Source organism: Narcine bancroftii, chromosome 9, assembly GCF_036971445.1.
Source record: "Narcine bancroftii isolate sNarBan1 chromosome 9, sNarBan1.hap1, whole genome shotgun sequence".
Lineage (NCBI taxonomy): Eukaryota > Metazoa > Chordata > Chondrichthyes > Torpediniformes > Narcinidae > Narcine > Narcine bancroftii.
Genome location: NC_091477.1, coordinates 11,935,371 through 11,958,139, shown reverse-complemented (window position 1 = coordinate 11,958,139; position 22,769 = coordinate 11,935,371). Strand labels below are relative to the sequence as shown.

Genomic DNA, 22,769 nt, shown 5'->3' with positions numbered 1-22,769 from the left:
GAGTACATTAGACCCAAAACACATTTTCACATTGAAATGTAGATATTCAAAACTAATCAAGGAATATTTTTTAGTTCAGAAATTCTACATTTTAAATCTGTTAAATATTTTCTTATAGATTAATTAAGAGTTGCTCCCAGCTGTCTGGTGTTTGTACTATGGTAAAACCACTGGTATCCAGAATTCAAGCAACCAGCAGCTTCAATCAACTGGCAAAAATAATTGAGGAAAATAAATTTTAAAAATAAAAATAAATAAAAATAAAATAACAAGTTTAAAAAATGTAAGTTTAGAATTGTCAAAGTAAATGTTATCCGAAGATAAACATAAACCTTTGAAGATGGGAGCAAATATTTAGCCAATGGAGTGCCTTGGTCATGCTTTACTCAAAGCAGCTGTTGAATAAAATTTGGATAAAGTTGTGTTTGAATAAAATGGCATCACCCAGGATAAAGGGTAAGTCTCAAGCAATCGGAAAATAAACTTATCCAGCATCCATCAATCCGCATAGGCACCAGATACCAGGGGTTTTACTGCATTAAATCATTGGGACTGAATGCCTTAGACACAAAACTATTTTTGGAATTTAAATTTTGGTTGAAAGTTCGAATATTGGATAATATTTAGGTTTCCAGGTTACTGGGGGTGTAGGTTAATTGGGCAGCACGGACTTGTGGGCTGAAATAGCCTGTCACCATGCTGTATGTCAAAATTAAAAAGTTGCCCATCCTGGAACATCTCACTCATGCTCATGCCAATCTGAAGCTGAACTTTACTGTTTGAGTTTATCCAATCTAGGATTAAACTTTCATTTCATTACTCGTTATATGAAGTATATTAATTAAGTGTGGACCTTCTATTCACAAGCAACAGGCTAATTTTGTATTTGCTTATTCATTTTATCTTGGCTCCTTCTAATGAATATTATATCCATGACATGGCCCCCACAGTAATCTTCCCCTTTTAAGGCATATTGCACGATTGCTACCTGCGTGCAATAGTTTATTCATATAACCCTTTTGTCAAAGCAACATTTCCCAAAATGCTTAACATAAGCACAATTGTCACATTTGATTTCAGTCTATGTAACTTGTGATTTCATCTTGTGGTTAAAATCTAATGTCAGTTGAGGTGAAGATAGTTTTCATAACACCTTCAGTCTTAGGTTGTCCCTTGAAGTTAAGGATTGCTTGCTTCCAATCCAGTAGGATGGGTTCAGAGGTAGGTGATGAGTCAGTGTTGGTGGAGCTCACAGACTCTGCCATGGGCAGGGCAGATAAATGGGTATGCTCCTTCCACTTTTAGATTGAAACATCTTTCCATTCCTGACACTATTCACTATTCTCATTGTGATTCTTCCAAGGATTCCCACAAGTCAATGAGGATGTTTTACTTCTTCGAGGAGACTTTCAGAATATCCCTGAGATGGTTTCTCGATCTAATCTTTCCGTGATGGAAATCAGAGCATCTGTTTTCACAATCTGATATCTAGCATGTGAATAATGTGACTTGTCCATCAGAGTTGACCGAGTCGTATTAGGGCCTCAGTACTGGAAATTTTGTCCTGGAGTGAGCTGAATGGCTTTAATGCTTCTTCTACATCTTATGGTCTTACAGAAAGGAGACTGACATTCCTTTGATTATTATACCAGAATGTGCCAAGGATGTCGGAGAAAGCATTGCTTTTGAGGTGCCTGCTGCATGTAGCTTGTGCTTCAGAAGTATTCAGCAAGCCAGAGATCAATGCTGAATGGGAGATCATCAACTTTTTGTCAGCTTTAAGCCGTGTTCTTCATAAACTCTCTATCTCAGTCATCCAAGTGCTGGGATAGATTTACTCATCGATGGCTGCTTTAAGGAGAGGTGGCTTTCAATGTTTAGGAAGCGGTCTGCTTTTTTCCAGGGTCTGGAAATTAATATTAACTTTAAATATTGTAGGTTGATGTTGACTGCATGTAGAATGGAGGGTCATATACTCCTCTGGCAGGAACTGAACTGAAACCAACACATAGGATTCTACAGCACAGTGCAGGCCCTTTGGCCCTCAAAGTTGTGTTGACCCATATATTCCTTTAAAAGAAAGTACCTATCCTTCCCTATCCAGTAACCCTCTATTTTTCTTTCATCCATGTGCCTCTCTAAGAGATTCTTAAATGCTCCTGTTTTAGCCTCTGGCAAGACATTCCAGGTGCCCACGATTCTTTTTTTTAAAAAAAAAACAACTTATCCTGATGTCTCCCCTAAACTTCCCTCAACTTTGCACATATGTCCTTTGGTGTTTGCTGCTCCTCCTCTGGGAAACAAGTGCTGGCTGTCCACCTTATCTATGCCTCTTATAATCTTGTAGACCTCTATCAAGTCTCCTCTCATCCTTACATGCTCCAAAGGCAAAAGTCTCATCTCTGCTAACCTTGCCTAATAAGACTTGTTTTACAATCCAGGCAACATCCTGGTAAATCTCCTCTGCACCCTCTCCATAGCTTCCACATCCTTCCTATGAGGTGACCAGAACTAAAAACAATACTCAAAAGTGTGGTCTTACCAAAGATTTGTAGAGTTGCAATATGACCTCTCTACTCCTGAACTCAATCCCCTATTAATGAAGTCCAGCATGCCATAGGTTTTCTTAACTCCCCTATCAACCTATGCGATGACCTTGAGAGATGCATGGATTTGAACCCCAAGGTCCCTCTGTTCATCCACACTCTTAAGTAACTAACCATTAACCCTGATCTCACCCTTCTGGATTGTCCTTCCCAAATGCATCATCTCACACCCGGATTGAACTTCTTCTGCCACTTTTCTGTCCAACTCTGCATCTTGTCTATATCATCTTGTAACCTTCGACAACCTTCAGCTCCATCCATAACTCCTCCATCCTTCATGTTATCCACAAACTTACTGACCCATTTTTCTGCCTCTTCATCTATCAATCGAGGTCAGTGATTGCTGATACTGTTAATGCATCGTGCGATCCATGTTGTGGCTTTCCCCTATGAACAAAAAAATAAAGATCTTGTATCATTATCAACTTGTGGTCTGACTGATTGCTTCTCAGATCTGCCGAACCTTTTACTCCCATCATAGACTCCAGAGGGTTGTTAACTCAGCCTGCAACATCACAGGCACCAGACTTCACTCCATCGAAGACATCTACTTAAGGTAGTGTCTTAAAAAAGCATCCTCTATCCTCAAAGACTCCCTCCACCCAGGCCACGGCCCCTACACTCTGCTGCTATCAGGAAAAAAAGATACATGAGCCTAAAGATGAGCACTCAGCAGCACAAGGACATCTTCTTCCCCACTGCCGTCAGATTCCTGAATGTTTAATAAACCAAAAACACTGCCTTACATTTCATACTCTACCATTTTTATTTTTTATTTATAATAATGCTTGTAATATGGTTATAATATCGATGTTTGGACCATGATGCTGCCGCAAAACACCGAATTTCATGACTTGTTCATGACAATAAATTCTGCTTTTGATATTGGGTGAATGAGATTTATATTTTGTGGACATTAAGTTGATGGATATTTCTCTCGGTTGCTTCAAAAAAATAATGCCAAAAACTGAGAGATTAGACTCCAAACGATCCTTGAGTGCAGAAACCACGACTTCCATGCAGTACTGATGGAAGGAGTGTTACATTAACAGTGGTTCTATTTCTTTGGATGAAGCAATAAACTGAGACCCTATATTTACTTTCAATTATTATTTCAATTTGGTCAATTTTAGATTTTCTTGAGGAAGTTTGGAGTATGCAAATTAACCACCATGATTCCATCACTGCATCCATGACTACATTACAAAAGCACTTTATGAGCTGTAATGCACTTTGGGATACTGTGTAAAAATAAAACACAAAAATCTTTATACACCATAGTTGAAGTAAAAACACAATGCTGGAGAAACTCAGCAGGTTAAACAGTGTCCTTCATGTAGCAAAGATTAAAAATATATAACCAACGTTTTGGGCTTCAGCCCATCATCAAGGTGTGGAAAATTGTCGTCAGGCTTCCAAACAAAAGAGTAGGGGAATAGGTAGAGAAGAGAGGGAGGAGACAGCAGCAAGCATGGAGAGGAGGGTGGCTAGGTGAATAAAGAGGGAAGGGGGAGGAAAGCAAGAAGGTGGTGGGGGTGGGGAAGAGAGGAGAGCAGGTTAGCAGAAACCAGAAAAATTAATGTTAATGCCATCTGGCTGGAGAGTGCCCAGATAGAAAATCAGGTGTTGTTCCTCCAATTTATGGATGGTCTTGGCGGGATAGTACATAAGGACATTGACAGACATGTGAGTATGAGAGAGTGGCACAGAACTAAAATGGTTAGCTACTGAGAGGTCTCTGTCTTTGGTGCAGACAGAACTAAGGTACTCAATAAAGTGGTCCCCCAATCTGCATTCAGTCTCTCCGATGTACAGAAGGCCACACAGGGAACTCCGAATGCAAAAAATCAATCCTGTAGATACACGAGTGAAGTGTGGCTGTTTTGGGCTTCAGACTGTGTTGAGGGATTGTGTTCCTTTAGATCAATGCAAATATTTAAGGCAAGAATATGCAGTCAGGGCATTGGGAATCCAGTGAGTGGTCGGCCAGGGCCGAGGCGAGACTCCGTGGACAGGGCATCAGGAGATCCAATGGGTAGGTGACTAGGGCCTAGGTGAGAATCCACAGTCGCCACACATGCCGCGATCACAAGCCACATCCATTAATACTACCATCGGGAGCACCAGCTCATACAATTCCTGTCTCAGCCAAATATTTCTGTGAGCCACATTTTATATGTCAAAAAGCCACACGAGGGTCATGAGCCATGGTTTGGCCACCTCTGCTGTATAGATTTTCTGGAGCATGTACTTTCCTGTGTGGTTATTTGCAATTGATGGCTTTGCTGCCCCTTCCCTTCACCATTCTACCCCCCCCCCCCATCCCCACCTTTAGCAAATCCTTTCTTCCATAGTGACTGGCTATGTTGCATTTTGTTCAGTTGAATTTATCGCTTTAGATTTTATATTTTTCAGAAGTTAATACTCAATGTCCTTGGGCTCCATTAATGTTAGAATCTGAAATCTGGTGGAAATTGCATCAATATTTATACATTTTACTTTTCTTTCAGGCCCACCAGTTAATGTCACGTGCAACATATTTATCAACAGTTTTGGATCAATTGCAGAAACCACTATGGTAAGTAATCCATAAATCTTCACATGACTATTTCTAAGAGAAACAAAACAAGATAATCTGTTATTTCCATAACACCTGTGCTAATTTTAAATTTCAAGTATATTGGTGCTTTGCAAAACAGTAGACATATATCACAATGTAAGGCGAATGAAAGGATGTAGATAATCCAGATTTAGCTGCTTAGAAATTTGATTTCATCCATTTTGATGCACTGTTTATAATGCTAGAGCCTAATCAAATCATCTGCAAACACTAATCAAATTGGGCTAAGGCACATAATATTCCAGTGATCTACAGCCAGAATCATGTGGCAAAATCAGAGCCATACAATTTCCAACAGCATCTCCTCCAATTTGGGGATGATCTCATTAAAACTTGCAAAATTCTTATAGGGTTTGAGAAGGCAGAAGTAGAATTGGTGTTTTTCCTGTCTGGGGTATGTAGGACAGTTTCAAAATGACCAGCAAGCAATTCAGAACTCGGAAAGTAATGATGTTTTCTACACAGCTCTGAAACATGCACAACTCTCCTTACACAGTGCTCAGCAGCCATTGTAGAAGTCTCAACTGGTTTCGGCAGCTAAAAATGGAGAGGTTTGTCTCAGACTCAGGATACCTTCCTTTGAGCTGTGCTATTGAAAGTTTTGTGTGGTTCATCATCCCTGAGGATGAATGAGTTATTGAAGCATAGCATTTAGTTTCAGGAAGATATCTTGATGATCCATAGCTACTCATTGAGGCTTTGGATCCCTCTACATTGAAGGAAAATCCCAATGTACTAAGAAGAATTGTTTTGGGCACTTTAGTGCAGTCAATGTCTTCATGGAACTCCCAGTACCCAAGATGCCACCAGTTCCTCAGTGAAATCAAGGTAAATGAGCTCACCTCTCCTTGAATAAAACACATGTAACATTTAGTAAATTGGGAAACATTGCAAAGATCTGCTGCAGCAATTGTGATCAATCCTATGGTAAGGAAGTTGAGAGTCAAGATGATCTTGACCTTTATAGAAAGACCAATCCAGATAGAAGGGATCACAAGCAGTGTTTTAGATGTGTCAGTGATGACATCTTTGGAAAACCCAAGCCTAGAAGTACCATCATTTACTGGAGAGGTCCACGTAGAATACAATGTCTATGAAACTTGTGTAAAAATCATCCCTTCACAGGTAATTGTGTCCTTGTGCCTTGGCCTGAGATCCCTGAGTGGCCAGAAATTGCCAGTGATGCTTCTATGTCAATGGATTGTAGGAGGCTGAGTGGTGTTCTTCTAGAAATGAATGGGGGATATAAAAAAGTTAGGGTCTACTTCCAAGGGTGAGGGAGTCTAAAATTGGAAAATATTGGTTTGAGGTGAGAGGGGAGACATTTAATGGAGATCTGAAGGGCAAATATTTCCACACTGTAGTGGATAAATGGAAGGAGCTGCAAAAGCAGGTAGTAAAAGTAAATATTTAAGATATTTGGACAGGATGAGTAGAGGGATGCAGACCTAATGTAAGCAAATTGGATTGGAGTAGACAGGCATCACAGTTGCCATGGAGTTGGACCAAAGGGACTATTTCTTTACTGTACTGTTCCATGTCTCTATGCTACTCTATAGCATACCTGGTGGATATTGGAAAATGTTTGAGCAGCTTGCAGCGAATTCCAAATATGCCCCTCTGACACTATAATGTCCCTTTTAATCAGTACAAATGCAACAAAGCAGCACATTGTTCTCCTTGTTACAATGTGATTGGTCAATGAAGGTGGAAAGAAGAACCTGTGCAGTACATGTCCAGTATCATCAGTAGATGTGCATCTGACACTAGAGACACAGTCATATGAATGGAGCCATGTAAATCCAAGGTGTAGTTTCCTTAACGAATGAAATTTCACCCAGAAATTATTGTTAGCATTATCTACTCTGGGTATAATATGCTTTTATGTGTGATTAAGAAAGGGGGTGCTTTTGGACACTGTCCACATAGGACAGTGAATCTGTGACATACTCTGGCGAGAAAACTGCTGTTATTAAACTGAAATGACATTTTAACAGATTTTTATCAGAAGAAATGTATTGAAGTTTGCACGATATTTGCATGGATGCTCGAAATTTAAAATGGAATGAGAAAATGACAAAATGCTGGTGATGACAGTTGAAAGAGAAATAAAGACAATATTTCATTTTAATTTTCTGGACATTCCAGTGGTCAAAAGTTGAAAAACAATTGATGTATATTAAAACACGAATGTCTGCAGACACCATGATTTAAGTAAAAACAAGACTGGAGGTCGAACAGTGAACTTTATATACCAAAGATAAAGATACGTAACCAACTTTTCAGGCCTGAGCAAAATGTAGACAGGGGCCTCAATTTAATAGTGGGGTGGGGGGGGGGAGGAGGGCAGAGGGCAGAGCACAGGATCACAGGCAGGAGGTAATGGGTGGATAAGGAAAGGTTTCCTGAATATAATGGGGTGGGTGCGGGGCAGAAGCACAGGCAAGAGGTAATAGATGTATATTAAATGTTGGTCAGTGGATATTTTCTAATCCTGAATATTTGGAATGAAAAGAACTATTAACTAAATTGTGAGAACTTACAGCTGTGCATAATGTACTTTGTGAATTGCATTGCTCAGTTGTTAATTTTGAAGAATAAAATATATTACAAACAAGAAGGGAATTTTATACTTGTTGATGTATTTGACTTCAAGCTTTTTCATATCTTAAGTCAAGAAGGGTTAAAATCCAATCCCGCTACACTGCAAGTATCTTGGATATTATGAGGTTTATTAAGCCTTGCAGAACTTGGCCTGTATGTACAAAAGTACCTAATTCTTTCAAAGGATGTGGGCATATTTTTTATAAAACAGCTTTCAGTTATTTTGTACATTTCTGATGACCTGTGGAAAAAGTACTCCTATATTATTGTTTAGTTATAAGATTTTGAACCAGCAACAATAATGAAGGATCATTAACACACTTTCAACATGTAAACAGTAGTGTTTCTATACCCCTGCTCCCCTTATCATTTGCAGCAGTGAGCAGGTTTGGAAGATTGATGAAGCTTCAGTGAGAGCTACAGTGCATTCTGTGCATTGCAGCATCAAAAGTGGCAGTAGAGAAGGGAATGAATCTCAAGCGTGGAGGGTTGTCTAAATTTTAAATTTAGACATACAGCACAATAACAGGCCATTTTGGCCCACAAGTCCTTGCCACCCAATTTACATCCATCTAACCTATTCGCTTGGTACGTTTCAAACAGTGGAAGGAAACCGGAGCCCCTGGGGAAAACCCATGCAGGCATGGGGGGAACTTGCAAGCTCCTTACAGGCACTGCAGGATTCAAACCCCAGTCCCGATTGCTGGTGCTGTGAAGGCATTACGCTAACCGCTACTCCAAAGGAACAAGGCAAGGCATTCCCAGTCACCCATCATTTTAGAATCATTTTACAGATATTCAGCAACGTGTGAAACATAAAATTCTGCAGATGCTGTGGTTGTAGTAAAAACACAGAAATGCTGGAGAAACTCAGCCAATCTCACAGTATCCATAGGAGATAAAGATATATTACCAACGTTTCAGGCCTGAACCCTTCTTCAAGAATAGGAAGGCATCAGAATAAAGACAGACTTAAGAATGGCGGGGGGAAGAGTCCAGACCAACAAAAGATGTTAATTGGATATGATGAGAAGAAAGGTGAGTATTGATTTTGGCTCTGAGAAAGGAGTCAGGGAAAAGGCGCTGGAGCCACTGGCGGATGCGGTGGGTACAACCTGTACCAGGTGACACCATCAGAATGGATGACACCAAAATGGCTGTCTATAAAATTTTTGCGTAATGTTTCTTTCTTTTTCAATATTTTTATTAACATTGAAATTTCACAACTAAAAATACAGAGTTCATATGGATACGTTAAGATTCAAAAAGATACATTACACTTAAATTGTATAATTTCATCCAAGGTTCTCCACCTTTTAATCAAACCAATTACATGTATTGCAGTTTTTCATCAGAAATATATTATTTTTAATAAAAATATCCCTGTAGTTAGTTATAACAACAAAAAACATTTTTTCGTAAGCCCATCTTGCGTGTATCAAAATATTGCCAAGGCTAAAACTCGATGTGAATTTACTTTTTGAACCTTCTACTGTGCTCCGGTCAGAGCTGACATTATTACCCAATGACAATGACACTTCACATCGTGGTTTTGTCTGCACGTGCTATTATTTTTGTTGCTGCTGGTGTTAGTCACTGCTTTTGTCAAATGTTCTCGTGTTTTAGCTACAATATTAAGGTAATTAGTATTTGTGAACCTATATCAATAACCTTTCTGAGAATGAAGTAGTATGATTTTGTAATTTAAAGATGTCATTTTAATTTTGCTAGTTGTTTATCTCACTACTATTGCCATCATTTTCCTTGATATGTGAGTAACATTGGTACAAAAAACATTACTAAGGATTCTGTATGGTCTGGTATGGGAGGAGGTCCATGTGTGGGGGGTGGGGAAGTTGCACCATGAGTTATTGCACTGGGTACATCAACCCTAGTGACACCAACGGAAAGGGAGGGGGGAAGAGAGAGAGAGAGAGAGAGAGAAGAAAGAGGTGGTGGGGTTTAATGGAAACTGGAGAAGTCGATGTTAATGCCATCTGGGTGGAGGATGTCCAGTGCATGAGACCACCCACAAATTACACCAAGGAAACGGACTCTTCAACTCTACCATCCATGCCTCCAAGGTGTCTTCCTGTTTAGTCCCATTTGCCTGCATTTGACTAATGTCTCCAAACCTCTCCTATCCATGCACCTGTCCAAACATCTTTTTGTAATTGCCTCCATCATTCCTCTGGCAGCTTGTTCCATATATCCACCAGCCTCTTGTGTGAAGAACTTGCTCCTCAAATCCCCTTTAAATATTTCCTCTCTAACCTTAAACCTATGCCCTCCAATTTTAGACATGCTGACTGGGAAAACCATCCACCTTATCTGTGCCCCTCATGATTTTATAAACCTCTATAAGGTCACCCCTCAGCCTCCTGTGCTCAAAATAGTTACAGCCCATCCAATCTCTATTTATAATTCAAACCTTCCATTCCTAGCAACATCCTTGTGAATCTTTTCTGTACCCAATCTAGCTTAATTACATCCTTCCTATAGTATTGCAACCAGAATTATACATAATATTCCAGATGCAGTCCCACCAACGTCCTATACAGCCATAACATAATCTCCCAACTCAGCCTTCCCCTATTACGTTGTCACCTCAACCAAATGAAAAATGTCTGAAAATTGCTGTTGTGGATGCTTGCTTTCAGAAACCAGGCTTGGGGATGCTAAAGGCAGGACAAAAATATCCTGATCTTTTTGTTCAAGATTCTCTGAAGTATATTTGAAGAATTCTGGCTGCTACACTCCAGCAACTCAGCTGATCCAATATTTCCATCTCAAAACAACTGAGAGCTTAGGAGCTGTCAATGTGGACTGTCTGCTTTTCTACAGGCAGAGCTTGGATCCTGTGAGGAGAATAGGAACTGGTTATATCCATTTAGATGTGCCCTGCTTTTTTGCCTCAATTTTGACTGAGCACGTGACAGCAATTCCTGGGTCGACAAGTGCAAGAGGGCTCTCCTGCTGTTCATTGAGTTAATCCCTTTACGTGATTAGATGAATGTGCGTAGCATTTGACCTGCATGTATAACAGGAAATTTTGGCCATGAGGCCAAATTTGGCAGCTCAATGATGGGCAATGTACTTGCTTGATGCTCTTGTTCTTAAGCCTGCCTGAAGCAGAACACACTGCAGGGAATGTGATGGGTCCTCTGAGATTTATTAATGTCTTTGTCCTTAACCACTAGCTGAGATAGATCTTCGAGGCTTTCCATTTCATTAATTATGTTGTTTCTTTATCTTTCAGATGGCATTTAGCCAACAAAATTGGAATCCAAGTCAATAACCTTGCATCAATTCTATTAACAGTCTAGCTTCAGATCGTTTGACTAATCCTGAATAGTGCATAATTTTAGTGTCACACTTATTAAAAAAGGGCCAAAGTTTCCTTTAACCCTCCAAGTACATGAGTTGGAGGAAAATGATGTTCAAGTAGCTAATAGTTATATAATCTGTGCCTTTCAGTTTGAAGTTTTTATGTTTTAATTTTAGAGATGTGGACTCTCTGAAACTATTTACCAAAAATATTTAGGATGGCACAGATCAACACTGTTACAATGCCGGCAATCGGGATTGGGGTTCAAATCTCGTGTTGTCCATAAGGAATTTGTATGTTCTCCCCATGTCTGCATGGGTTTTCCCTGGGGGCTCAAGTTTCTTTCCATTGTTCAAAACGTACTAAGCAACACAAGCTAATTGGGTGAAATTGGGCTTGTAGGCCAAAATGCCCTGTTACCGTGCTGTATGTCTGAATTTAAATTAAAAAAAAATCTGTGAAACTGGTTTTCACTGCTTTTAATTTCATCTCAAAGAATGCAGTTTCATTTCCTTTTACAAAATGCCATGTAATTAAATTATATTGCCTTAAACTGTGAACTTCTGGCCTCCTTAATACGTCTTTGGTAGAAATTCCAAGCCTAGTAATATTGGCTCCACGGTCCATGGGTTCAAGTCCTTCCCAGTTTCTGCATGTCCTGCAATATTTGATGCAACCAATGTGGCAAGTGGAAATGGGGATCATTGTAGCCATTGGGATGGGATGAAAAATAACTTGTGCAGCGATCCACTGCTTCTGCCGCTTGCGCGTGGCCTTGCGGTCTTCAATAATATTCCAAATCCTCCTTCACTTGGAGCAGTCATGGGCCAGATTTTCACATATCAATGGGATGCTGAATTTCTTCATGGAAGCATATCCATGATTCTTTCCCTTTAGCAATGCAAAACCCCTTTTTGAAGTTGTTTTCCTTGTAAGGCATAAAAGCAGGACAATCAGAACAGGAGGGCAAACTTAAAATCATATCTAGTAAAGGTTGATTAGGCCTTTATGAAACACCATTAAACTAAATATTCTGCTTAGTACTGTTACAGGCCCAGAGGGCCCCAAAACCCAGGAGCAATAGAAATTCACCAAGACAAATGATTACTTAAACAAAAGTTACTTTTAATTTTCTTCAAACATAAAAACAGGGTCAATCTTTAACTTATTACTATTAACTTAACCCCCTTCTAATTCTAAGTGCACAAGTATGTGATGTATAAGTTCAGAAAAGTTCTTTGATTCACAGTCCAATCTCACTTCTCACTCCCCCAAGTTCACCGGAATCAGGCAATACTTATACTGTGCACAGAATTTAACATTTATGTATTTTTACCAAGCTCTGGTGCTTAAAGATAATTGGTTTCCACTCAGGAAGGTTCTTCTTGATTTCAGAGAGAGATTTGTGGCTCGTTGGGCACACACAAACTGATTCCCTCTGATCAACCACTTCAGTGTCTTGCAGAAGAAACATGCCCCATCAGGGTTTTCCAAATGATAACCTTTTCTTCTGTAGGTCACCACAGAGTTCCTTTTGTTTCCCTTATTTCAGGTGAAACACTCTCGCCAGTCATTTCCTCTTGAATGGACCACAAGGGTTTTCAACAGGCTGAATTCAGAACTCACAAACTATCTTCAAAATGGGGTTTCAACAAGCTGCCAGCTTGCCATGACTATGGAAACCAGTTCTCTCTCTTAGAGAAAGCCTCTCTCTCTCTCTCTCTCTCTCTCTCTCTCTCTCTCTCTCTCTCTCTCTCTCTCTCTCTCTCTCTCTCTCTCTGCAAAACCACAAGACCTTCTTGGAACAGCAAACTGCAACCAGACAGATTGTGGCACCGGACCCCAACCTCTGAGCCTCCTCATCTGTTGCTTTCAAAACAATAATCCATTACTCCACAGCAGGTCCAATTAGCACCTGCTTGTGAAGACTCTTGAGCTCGGGATCTTCTATTTTCACCTCCTTATGAGAACCTTTAGCAAAGCAGTTTTTATGGTCTTTACAAAGAACCAGACAAGTGTCTGGTTTGACCAAAGCTCTTGCATTTTAAATCAGATCTGTTTTGTGAAGTGTTTGTTTGTGACCTACAGTACCCTCACATTCTATCTCCTTCAAAAATATATCTATATACATTATAAAATATGGTAAAAACTGTCACAATACTAACAATGTTACAGTTAATGTAGCGATTTTACAAAATACCATGTAATTAAATTATATCGCCTTAAACTGTGAACTTCTGGGTGTTACAGTACCAGCAACAAGGGTTCGAATCTGGCGCTGTCTGTAAGGAGTTTGCACATTCTCCCCAGATCTGCGTGGGTTTCCTCCAGGTGCTCTGATTTCCTCCCACCCTTCAAAATGTACTGGGGTTGTAGGTCAATTGGGTGCAATTGGGCAGCATGGGCTTGTGGGCCAAATGGACTGTTACTGTGCTGTATGTCTAAATTTAAAAGGCCTCATCTGATTCTGCCAGACAAGAGGGACACAATGTCTGTTTAGTGAAGCAAAAAGGTTGTCTCAGTATTTTCCAGATAATATCATACAGGCTATATTTCAGTTTCCTTGAGGTCTGGGAGACAGCAGCAAGAAAATGGCACATGCTATCCTAATTTCTTATCAAAATTAATGGGAATTCAGCCATCCTATTTCTTCCCCAGTAATTTTGGGATTGAATTGCTAACCAAGTATTTTCTGTAAACTTTAAAATTCATCCATTTATATTTTAATGAGAAGTAAAATGATGCCTGTTTTAATTTTAAAAAAATCATTTCAACTTCAGCATAAAAGCAAACAAACATAAATGATCCAGACTACGCTTGAAATCAAACTAGCACTCATACCAATTTTGTGGTGGTACCTTATTGTATTTCGATAGCATGACTATATTTTTTTAATTTCACATATTGTCACAATTTTTTTAAAAAGTTCAAAAACAAGTCATAGAGGTTAAGATGAAACTAAAAACCTGACTACTTCACAGGAGAGGGGACCCATTAACTTTGAGCAGATTCCTTGGGTGGGGTTGGGGCATAGCCAAAAAATGATTGAGAATGCAGTAAACAAATACCAACATGAAAATTGGGAGCAAGAGAAAGGCACTTGGTCCTTCAATCCTGATCTAATATGATGAAGGTCTTGGCTAGAAGCAGGAATGATTTCAGTGTTCAACAATCAATGGCACAGATGTATGGATAGGGAAGGTTCAGAAGGGATATGGACCAAATACTGTAGGCATGGAGGAGTTGGGCCAAAGGGCCTGATCCTCTGTCTGCAACTGATTGAATTGTACCTCAGGTCCACAATTCAGATCCACAAAAAAAAATCATATCATGAGGGAGCAAGATCTTTCTCATATTCATTTTGTTATGTTTTGTATGGCTCTCAGTCCAAAAATCTTAAGGTTTTGTATGCTTTCTTTTTGATCTAGTATTCCTTCATTTTTTTTGTTATCCTCCAAAACCATCATGGGACTGCAGGCCCTTTGCATTTTGCGTTTATAAACTTGGTTTGTGACACATTTTATGTTTTCTGGGGCACCTTTTTTTAAATTGAATTAGACAGTAATTATGAGGTTTTGGAGAAGCTCTGTGGAGCTCTAAGTTCACATTTGACAAGTCTTCACAGCTCCCAGCCATATAGAAAATGGTTTTATCAGTAAATAAATATTTTTCACAGTTTCATATTGACAAATTGATTGACATAGTGCAAATGGTTAAGGTGATTTTAATCTTGAATATACGACGATGCATAAATTTGTACAGTGTCCTGTCCACGTCTCTCCATCTGAATGAACTCTGTAATGCTATTGGTTTTATGTTCGACTAATTGAAGCATCCTTTTGACTTTTGAATGCAGCCTTTCAAAAAGAAATGTAAGCATGTTTCACATGAATGTTAAAGATGAATATCAAAGCCTGTATCACAGAATATGGATTGTTAGACAGGGGGAATAATAAAACTAAAACATTTTGCTAGGTGCAAATGCAGCAACTGGAGTTGTGTAAACAATCGTATTTCCAGATATCAATAAGGTTGAAAAAGTGCAGAAAAGATTTATTAGGATATTGCCAAGACTTGAGGAACTGAGTTGCAGGGAAAGGTTAAACAGGTTAGGACTTTATTCCCTGGAGCACAGAAAAGTGAGGGGAAATTTGATAGAGGTTTATTATGAGGGGTAAAGACAGAGTAAATGCAAGTAGGCTTTTTCCACTGAGAGTAGGTAAGATACAAACCAGAGGACATGGGTTAATGGTATATAGTGCTAGTGATCAACCACATTAGACAGAGAGAGTTGTGATTAATAGGCTTTAATCACGTTAAGACATTAACGCATCTCGCATGTTGCTGGCTCAGTTCCAAGGTAGGTACTGAGGGAGGAGTTTGGGCATAACAGCCTTCCGGGATTTCCAGGAGGAGGAGTCACAGGTGCGGGGGTGGGGGAGAGGGGGGAGTACATACATACAGATAGTGCTAATAGCTATTCAGTGGTTGCACCACAGGGTAAAAGGGGAAATGTTTAGGGGGAGCATTAGAGGGAACTTCTTCACACAGTGTGTAGTGGGAGTGTGGAACCAGCTGTCAGATACAGTGGTGAAAGTGGGCACAATTTTAACATTTAAGAATAATTTGGACAGGTACATGGATAGGAGAGGTATGAAGGACTATAGACTGGGTGCAGGTCAGTGGGACTAGGCAGAATTATAGTTCAGCACAAACTAGAATGGTCAAAAGGTGCTGTAATGTTCTATGGTTCTAAATTATTTATGAGCTCATATTTGACTGTTACTAGCTGGTTGAATCAGGATTGATAACATCAATAAGTGTGTACATGTCAAACATACCTATGATATTTCCTGCCCCAAAATGCTTCACAGCCAGTTAAGTACTTTGAAATGAAGCCATTATTATCATATAGGAAACAGCGCAGTCAACTTTTGCACAACACACTCGTGTAATCAACAGCCTCAATGACTCAATAGCCCAGAGATATTCATATTTAATACTTTCAACAACCAAAACACCATTGGATGGAATAGAATTGAATTATTTGTTATCATGTGTACTGAGATACAGTGAAAATATTTGTTTTGTGACCTATCCAGGCAAATCAACCATGCTGAAGTATCGCAGGTAAGTGCAAAAATAAAATAGTGCAGAATGTAGATTTACAGTTAGTCAAAAAGTGCAGGGAATAATAGACAAAGAATAGCATATATAGAGGTAAGTACATTTTAAACCAGATATGGGTATTATCTTTTTACCAAATGAGAGGTTAATTTAAGAGTCTGATAACAACAGGAAAGAAATTATCCTTGAATCTATAATTGTCCTTGGACTATCAGATCAATGCTAACTCTCAGGGTAGCAATCCTATTGGTCTCTCTTCCCTCTTTCTGTTTCTCTGTAACTATCGACAAGGGGAAATTTACTGAGGTTAACTAATTTACCAATCTGCACATCTTTGACGTATGGAAGGAAGTTGAGGCCCCAGAAGAGACCCATACAATTACAGAGGGGATGTACAAAACCCAATACAGCAGGACTTCTCTTGTGAGGTAACAGCTCTTCTAAGTGTGCCACTATGCCAACTAGCTGTAGACAGATCCTCATCTTAAGTTAGGTTTGTGTGCATCAAGGTTGAAGATGCCCAGAAGGCATTCTTAATCAGAAACCGTGTTTGAGAAGGCAGGGAGGTTACAGAGTGCTGGCAAGATTGTTGTTAGAGAATAAGGTTCTTCAACAGCACAGTTGTTTTATGAGTAAACAAGACTCGAGAGGTCAATGTCAGACCAATGAGATTGAAAGTTACATTGTGGGTGAACTTTGGGGGCTGCACTAAAGCTGATGCAGCATTTGGGAATTTTACACCAATAAAATGCCTTCAAAGGGCAAGTTCTCTGCCAGACATTTGAGGGCATAAAACCGATAGATGTTAAATTTAATTTTGTTTTAATTTCAATTTAAATTTAGACATACAGTAACAGCATCTCAGCCCATGAATCCGTGCTGCCCAGTTTACACCCCATTTGAACAGTGGGAGAAAACCAAGGCCCCTGGAGAAACCCCACGCAGTCATGGGGAGAATGTATAATTCCTTACAGACAGCACGGGACTTGAACTCTGGTCCGGTCCCCATCTCTGGCGCTGTAAAGGCATTGTGCTAACAACTGCTATGCCGACCATCCCGGTTTTGCTTCACAACTTCAAAATCAAATTTATTGTCTCCTTAAATTTACTTTAATTAACTATTTTCAAGTCTTCTGCCTATTATTTATGGTATTGTGAGAGAGAATTTCTTGGCCATACTTTTATTAATTCATTGGTAGAAATTTCTGACTCTGGATAAAGAGTGATGAAACATTTTAACTGTAATTTACTGTTCCACATGAATACTGATACACCAGACTTCAATAATACATAATTAATTGAAGTTCCTCAGAACTGACAATGTAGTTAAAAGTAGGAGTTTGAATTTATTTTTAATTAACACATTCTGTACTAAATGAGAACTCAAAAGCTATTATGTTTCTAGATTAGATAATTATCTAATATGGTGAGTTTGATTATACTGAGAGGGGAATAGTGATAAAGGTTTTCTAATTAGGATATGGATTATTCAAAGTTTAAATCTGAATCACCATGTTTGTTTCTTCATCTCTTGCCTGTCATTTCAATTGATCTCCATGTGAAGATAGAAATCCTCCTCTGTTGTAGGCACCAGGTAGTAACAGATGAACATTGAACTCCACCTGCGAAATTTGATTCAATTTCACATCAACAGAGGATGATATTTTTCCCCAAGCAGTGCTTACAGTGGCCTTCCCCTTGTTTCCCTACCTGTTAGACACAACTCCCCACAAGCCAGCTGGAGTTTTCCACTCATAATTGCAAAATCAAATATATTAAAAAAGCCATAGAGCTCTTAAAATATCCAAAGAGGCGCAGGTTAGATCGAAGCAAATGTTTTTTTTTAAAAAGGAAAATTAATGAAAGTGTGTGAGGGGGAAGAAAAAGAGATTACAAATATTGAAAGGCTAAATTAAATGAAATTAGAGATCTGTGGAGCATAAACACCAGCAGGGAATGGTTGGGATAAATGTCAGTTTCCCTGCTGTAGATTCCATGACATATTCACAGAGGACCCCTATTCGGTCTGTCCTGTTTGCCTTAAATCTACTGAATTCTACTATCAACTTCATCTCATTGCTCTGACTTTCCCCTGGAACATTTTTTTAAATTGTTTCTTTTTTCAAAGTTTATCCATGTTATGTTTTTAAATTATATTTTGTACTCTGCTTCCAATGATGTTTTTGTTCAGCACTCTGTACAAATATATATTTTATATATAACCTCTTCTAATTACTGACTCAATGACCAGCATCTTGTTGTTCCCAGATCATTAAAGTTTCAGACCTGCCCTGACCGACCATCTGTTGAGGCCATAGTAATAATAAGGGAAATCAAATCTTCTATAATCTTTCTTCACTCCCAGGAACACTATGATCGAGTATCATTCAGTTTCCACTGCCTCTACTGAGCTCTCATTCTGCTACAGAAAATTAATTTCTGCAGCATTTCCAAAATGCAAATCCTTGCAAGAATTAAATACAATTTACATATGAAAATATATGTGCGATGAATTAGCTGATGCTTTGTATTAGTGCTTTCAAAAGAGTTATGATAAGTTCCCACACAAAAGATTGGTGTTCAAAATGAGAGAAAGTGATGGATGAATTAGAGGAAGTGACATGGATAGAAAACTGGTCGACAGGCGGGAAGCAGAGAAGCTTAATGAATGTGTCCTTTTCTGATAGCCATACAGTTACTCATGGGGCACCACGATGTTCAGTGCTGGGACACCAGTTATTTACAATACTATGAATTATCTAAGCAAAGAAATTGAATGTAACATTTCTACATTTTCAGATGACACAAAGCTGGGTGGTAGTGTCAGTTGTGAGAAAGATTTCAGGAAACTTGGACAGATTAGAAGATTGGGCAAATACTTGGAAGATGCAGTTTAATGTAGATAAATGTGAAGTTATCCACTTTAGTGGCAATAATAGTGTGGTGCGCTGTCGGTCAGAAGCAAACACACAAAACCAAAAGACTGTACAACAGGCTTTATTCGATGTAAAACTCCACAGAGCCGGCTGTGAGAGTGCGCTGCTGTGAGCTCTGAGAGTGACTTCGAAGGGCCGGCTCAGACTTGTATCCCGGAGGGTAATTGACACCTGACTGGGTGGGGCCTGGTCCATGCAGGTCGGCTGATTGACAGCAAGCCAGGTGTTGTCTTTTCCCCATGCTCTTCTGCAGGTATAGAGGTTGCCCCCTGCAGTAGGCCAGTGATGTACCACCACAAATAGGCAGACAGCTTATTTCTTGAATGGTTAGATATTCAGGAAAGGGGAGGAAACCATGGTGCATTAGTCATTGAAGGTTGGAATGTAGGTAAAGCATATGGAAGAAAGCAAGTAGTATGTTGGCCTTTATTGTGAGGTGTTTTGAATATAGAAACATGGAGGACATTCTATAGTAGCATGGGGCCTTGCTGAGTTCGCACCTTGAGTATTGTGATCAGATTAGGTCTCCCAAGCTGACAAAGAACATTCTTGCTATTGAGGGAGTGTAGCAAATGTTCACCAGATATATTCCTGGGATGGCAGGACTGATGAGTGAAGAAAGATTGGATTGACTCAGGTTACATTAATTGGAATTTAGAATCATGAAAGAGGAACTCATTGAAATAAAAATCTGACTGGTTAGATGCAGGAAGAATGTTCCCAATGTTGGGAAAGTCCAGAACAAGGGAGAAGCCATTTAGAGGAGAAACTTCTTCACTCAGAGAATTGTGAACCTGTGGAACTCCCCACCACAGAAAGTTGTTGAGGCCAGTTTGTTATATTTTTCAAAAGGGAGTTGAATGTGGTCCTTGGGGCTAAAAGCATTAATGGGTTGAAGAGAAAGCAAGAGAAGAGTACTAAATTTGTAAGATCTGCCATGATCTTATTGAATGGTGATGCAGGCTTCAAGGGATGAACAGGCAACTACTCCACATATTTTATGTGATCCTATGATCATTATTATCTGCATTCAACAATATCATCTATGATCAAGATGCCTTAAATTTGGTGGTAACGTGACTGCAGCTTGATGCAGCTCTCTGGATTTCGGGTGCACATTACCTTAAGTGTGTAGCTGTGCACAATGTCTGAGGCACTGGAAACTGCAGACGAGCACCAGAGAGTGAAGGATCTACTGTAGCCTGAAAGTTTTGCTGGTGGTGACTCTAGCTCCATCTGAGGAGCATCCATTGTAGAAGTCCTGACAGCTGAAGCGGGCACCTGGAATGTCGGCGTGGAGGCTTGGAAGACATTGGTGTGGCTTAAGTGACCAGTGTGGAGGCCGGGATGGCACAGCCTGGGGTCGGGACGACCAACGTGGAGCTGTGGCAACTGAGGTGGAGCCCAGGGTTTGTCGCTGGGCAAAGTTGGCAGATGTGCTCAAGGGTGTGCCTCACCGAGGTTATGGAGCTGAACTGTGGACTGTTTGCGGGGCCTGGGACTTCTCCATAATGGTGGGGCACTCCTGAGGGAATGCATTGTGGGGGTGGTGGTAATATGGGTGTCTGTAGTGCCCAGAAGTGCCTACGCTATGACCCCAGGCACAAGAGAATGTGAATGGAGAGACTCCGTGCTCGAGCTACCGGGGGCTGCTGCGGTCTTTCAACCTTATGGTGCTAGTGTTGGTTTCTAGTCAAAGTATTGGTGGCACAGATTTTTTGGGGTTTTCCTTTATATAATTGCAACGGAGTGTTTTGTGTGAAATAAATTTAGTTTAGCTTTTGATTTAAGTCATTTTATGTAATGTTTTGAATCTAAAGTCTAAATTGTGTTTAGTCTGTTGTGTTTTACCCTAATGATGCAGCAGTCTCCAAGAGTGTTAACACATTTTTTTTTACTGCTTCTCATTATAATTGCCGCAGCTTTAAGAAATGATGATAATCTTTGAATTTGTATTGATTCCCCTGACCTCAGATAAATGTCTTGGCCTCACTCGTATCGTGGTTGTCTAAGGAGCTGTAACGCCCGCCCAGATAGTTTGGGGTTGTAGTACGTGGGGCTGAGTCGGCTGCACCAGTATGTTTAGGCAGCCTGTTTCCCCCCACCCCCCCCCCCAACGTGATTCTCCAACTCATTATTATTCTGTCCAGTGTCTATCTTTTCTGTGTGTTGATTTTGTGTTTTGTGTATTTTTTGATTAATTGATGTAAAGCACTTTGGAGCAACATTCTGTTGTGTTTAAATGTGCTATATAAATACTAAATTCAATACATTTCTTTACCATTCAACCTCTTAAATATAGATCAACCAAGAAGAGCAAATACACTTCGCTGACTCCTTGCGAGGAGGTAGGGATGGGATCCAAGATTCTGAAGATTTATGCTTCAGGAAGACGCAAGATTTAACTATTACTGTAGAATCAGAGATTCTTGATGCGGTGTTTGGTATTCAAACCACAAATCCCATGGCCTCTTATGGTCCTCACTGTTAAAAATGCCCAACGGTTTAGTTCCATGCAGTATGAATCTGTGACTCTGAATATGCCTTATTCCTCTGCCCTTGGGAAATAACTTTTCCTCCTGATAACTTGTTTCGAACTTCTCTCTGCTAACTTAAAGCTATTGTTTCAAATGCTCTGACAATCTTTTCCGTGTAATGTTTGTCATTTTTCATAGTTTCAACCTGCAGTAAAATGTCTTCAAACCATGTTCCACTAATTCCATGTGCTTCATGCAAGCACATACCTCAAAACTTCTGCCTATCTTGTCCAATTTATTTCCTTCTAGACCTACCTTTCCTCAACCTGCAAAGAGTTATTTAATCCTCCTCCCACATGACATTTTCAAGATCCTCTTCAAACCAGAGCCAGGTCCTGGACTCTCACCTCCATTAAATTGTGGATAGCACTGAAGTTACCACTTTAATTATTTCATAATTTCTCTTTTCTCACCATTAAAGCATTATATTTTCTCTGGTAATTAGTTGGATCCTGGTCAAGAGAAAACAGAGGGGAGTCCAATTTAAAAATGTTCTTTTCTTCCTGTATAGGATTACCGGTTAAATATATTCCTACGGCAGCAATGGAATGATCCACGACTGGCTTACAGCGAGTTTCCTGATGACTCACTGGATCTGGATCCATCCATGTTGGATTCTATTTGGAAACCAGACTTGTTCTTTGCTAATGAAAAGGGTGCTCATTTTCACGAAATTACAACAGACAACAAATTGCTGCGCATTTTCAAAAATGGCAACGTCCTCTACAGTATCAGGTAAGCAGCAATCATGCGGACATGGGTGAGGGCAGTGTGTAAAGATGCTAAGTGACTGGCATCCATGAAATATCAGTCACAAAGTGCAAAACAGCAGAAAGAGATCAGAAGCAAGTAATGCTGAGCAAACGACATATGCATAAAATCAAAGCAGAAATTGCTGGAAATATTCATCTGGTCAGGCAACATTTTATTTCGAACTTAATTTTAGGTTGCTGACATATTTTGCTTTTCATGTTTGAACAAGAACAGGGACTTGTAAAATACAGAGGAAAT

The 22,769-nt window shown here is 39.7% G+C and overlaps 1 protein-coding gene across 1 annotated transcript in view; it reads left to right on the top strand.

Moving 5' to 3' along the window:
• The window catches only part of glra1 (glycine receptor, alpha 1), a 79,515-nt gene that overhangs the window by 26,362 nt on the left and 30,384 nt on the right, over positions 1-22,769 (top strand). Inside the window, exons 3-4 of the mRNA XM_069899013.1 lie at positions 5,117-5,184; positions 22,270-22,493. Coding sequence (XP_069755114.1) covers positions 5,117-5,184; positions 22,270-22,493 — 292 coding nt within the window. The remainder of the gene's footprint in view (positions 1-5,116; positions 5,185-22,269; positions 22,494-22,769) is intronic.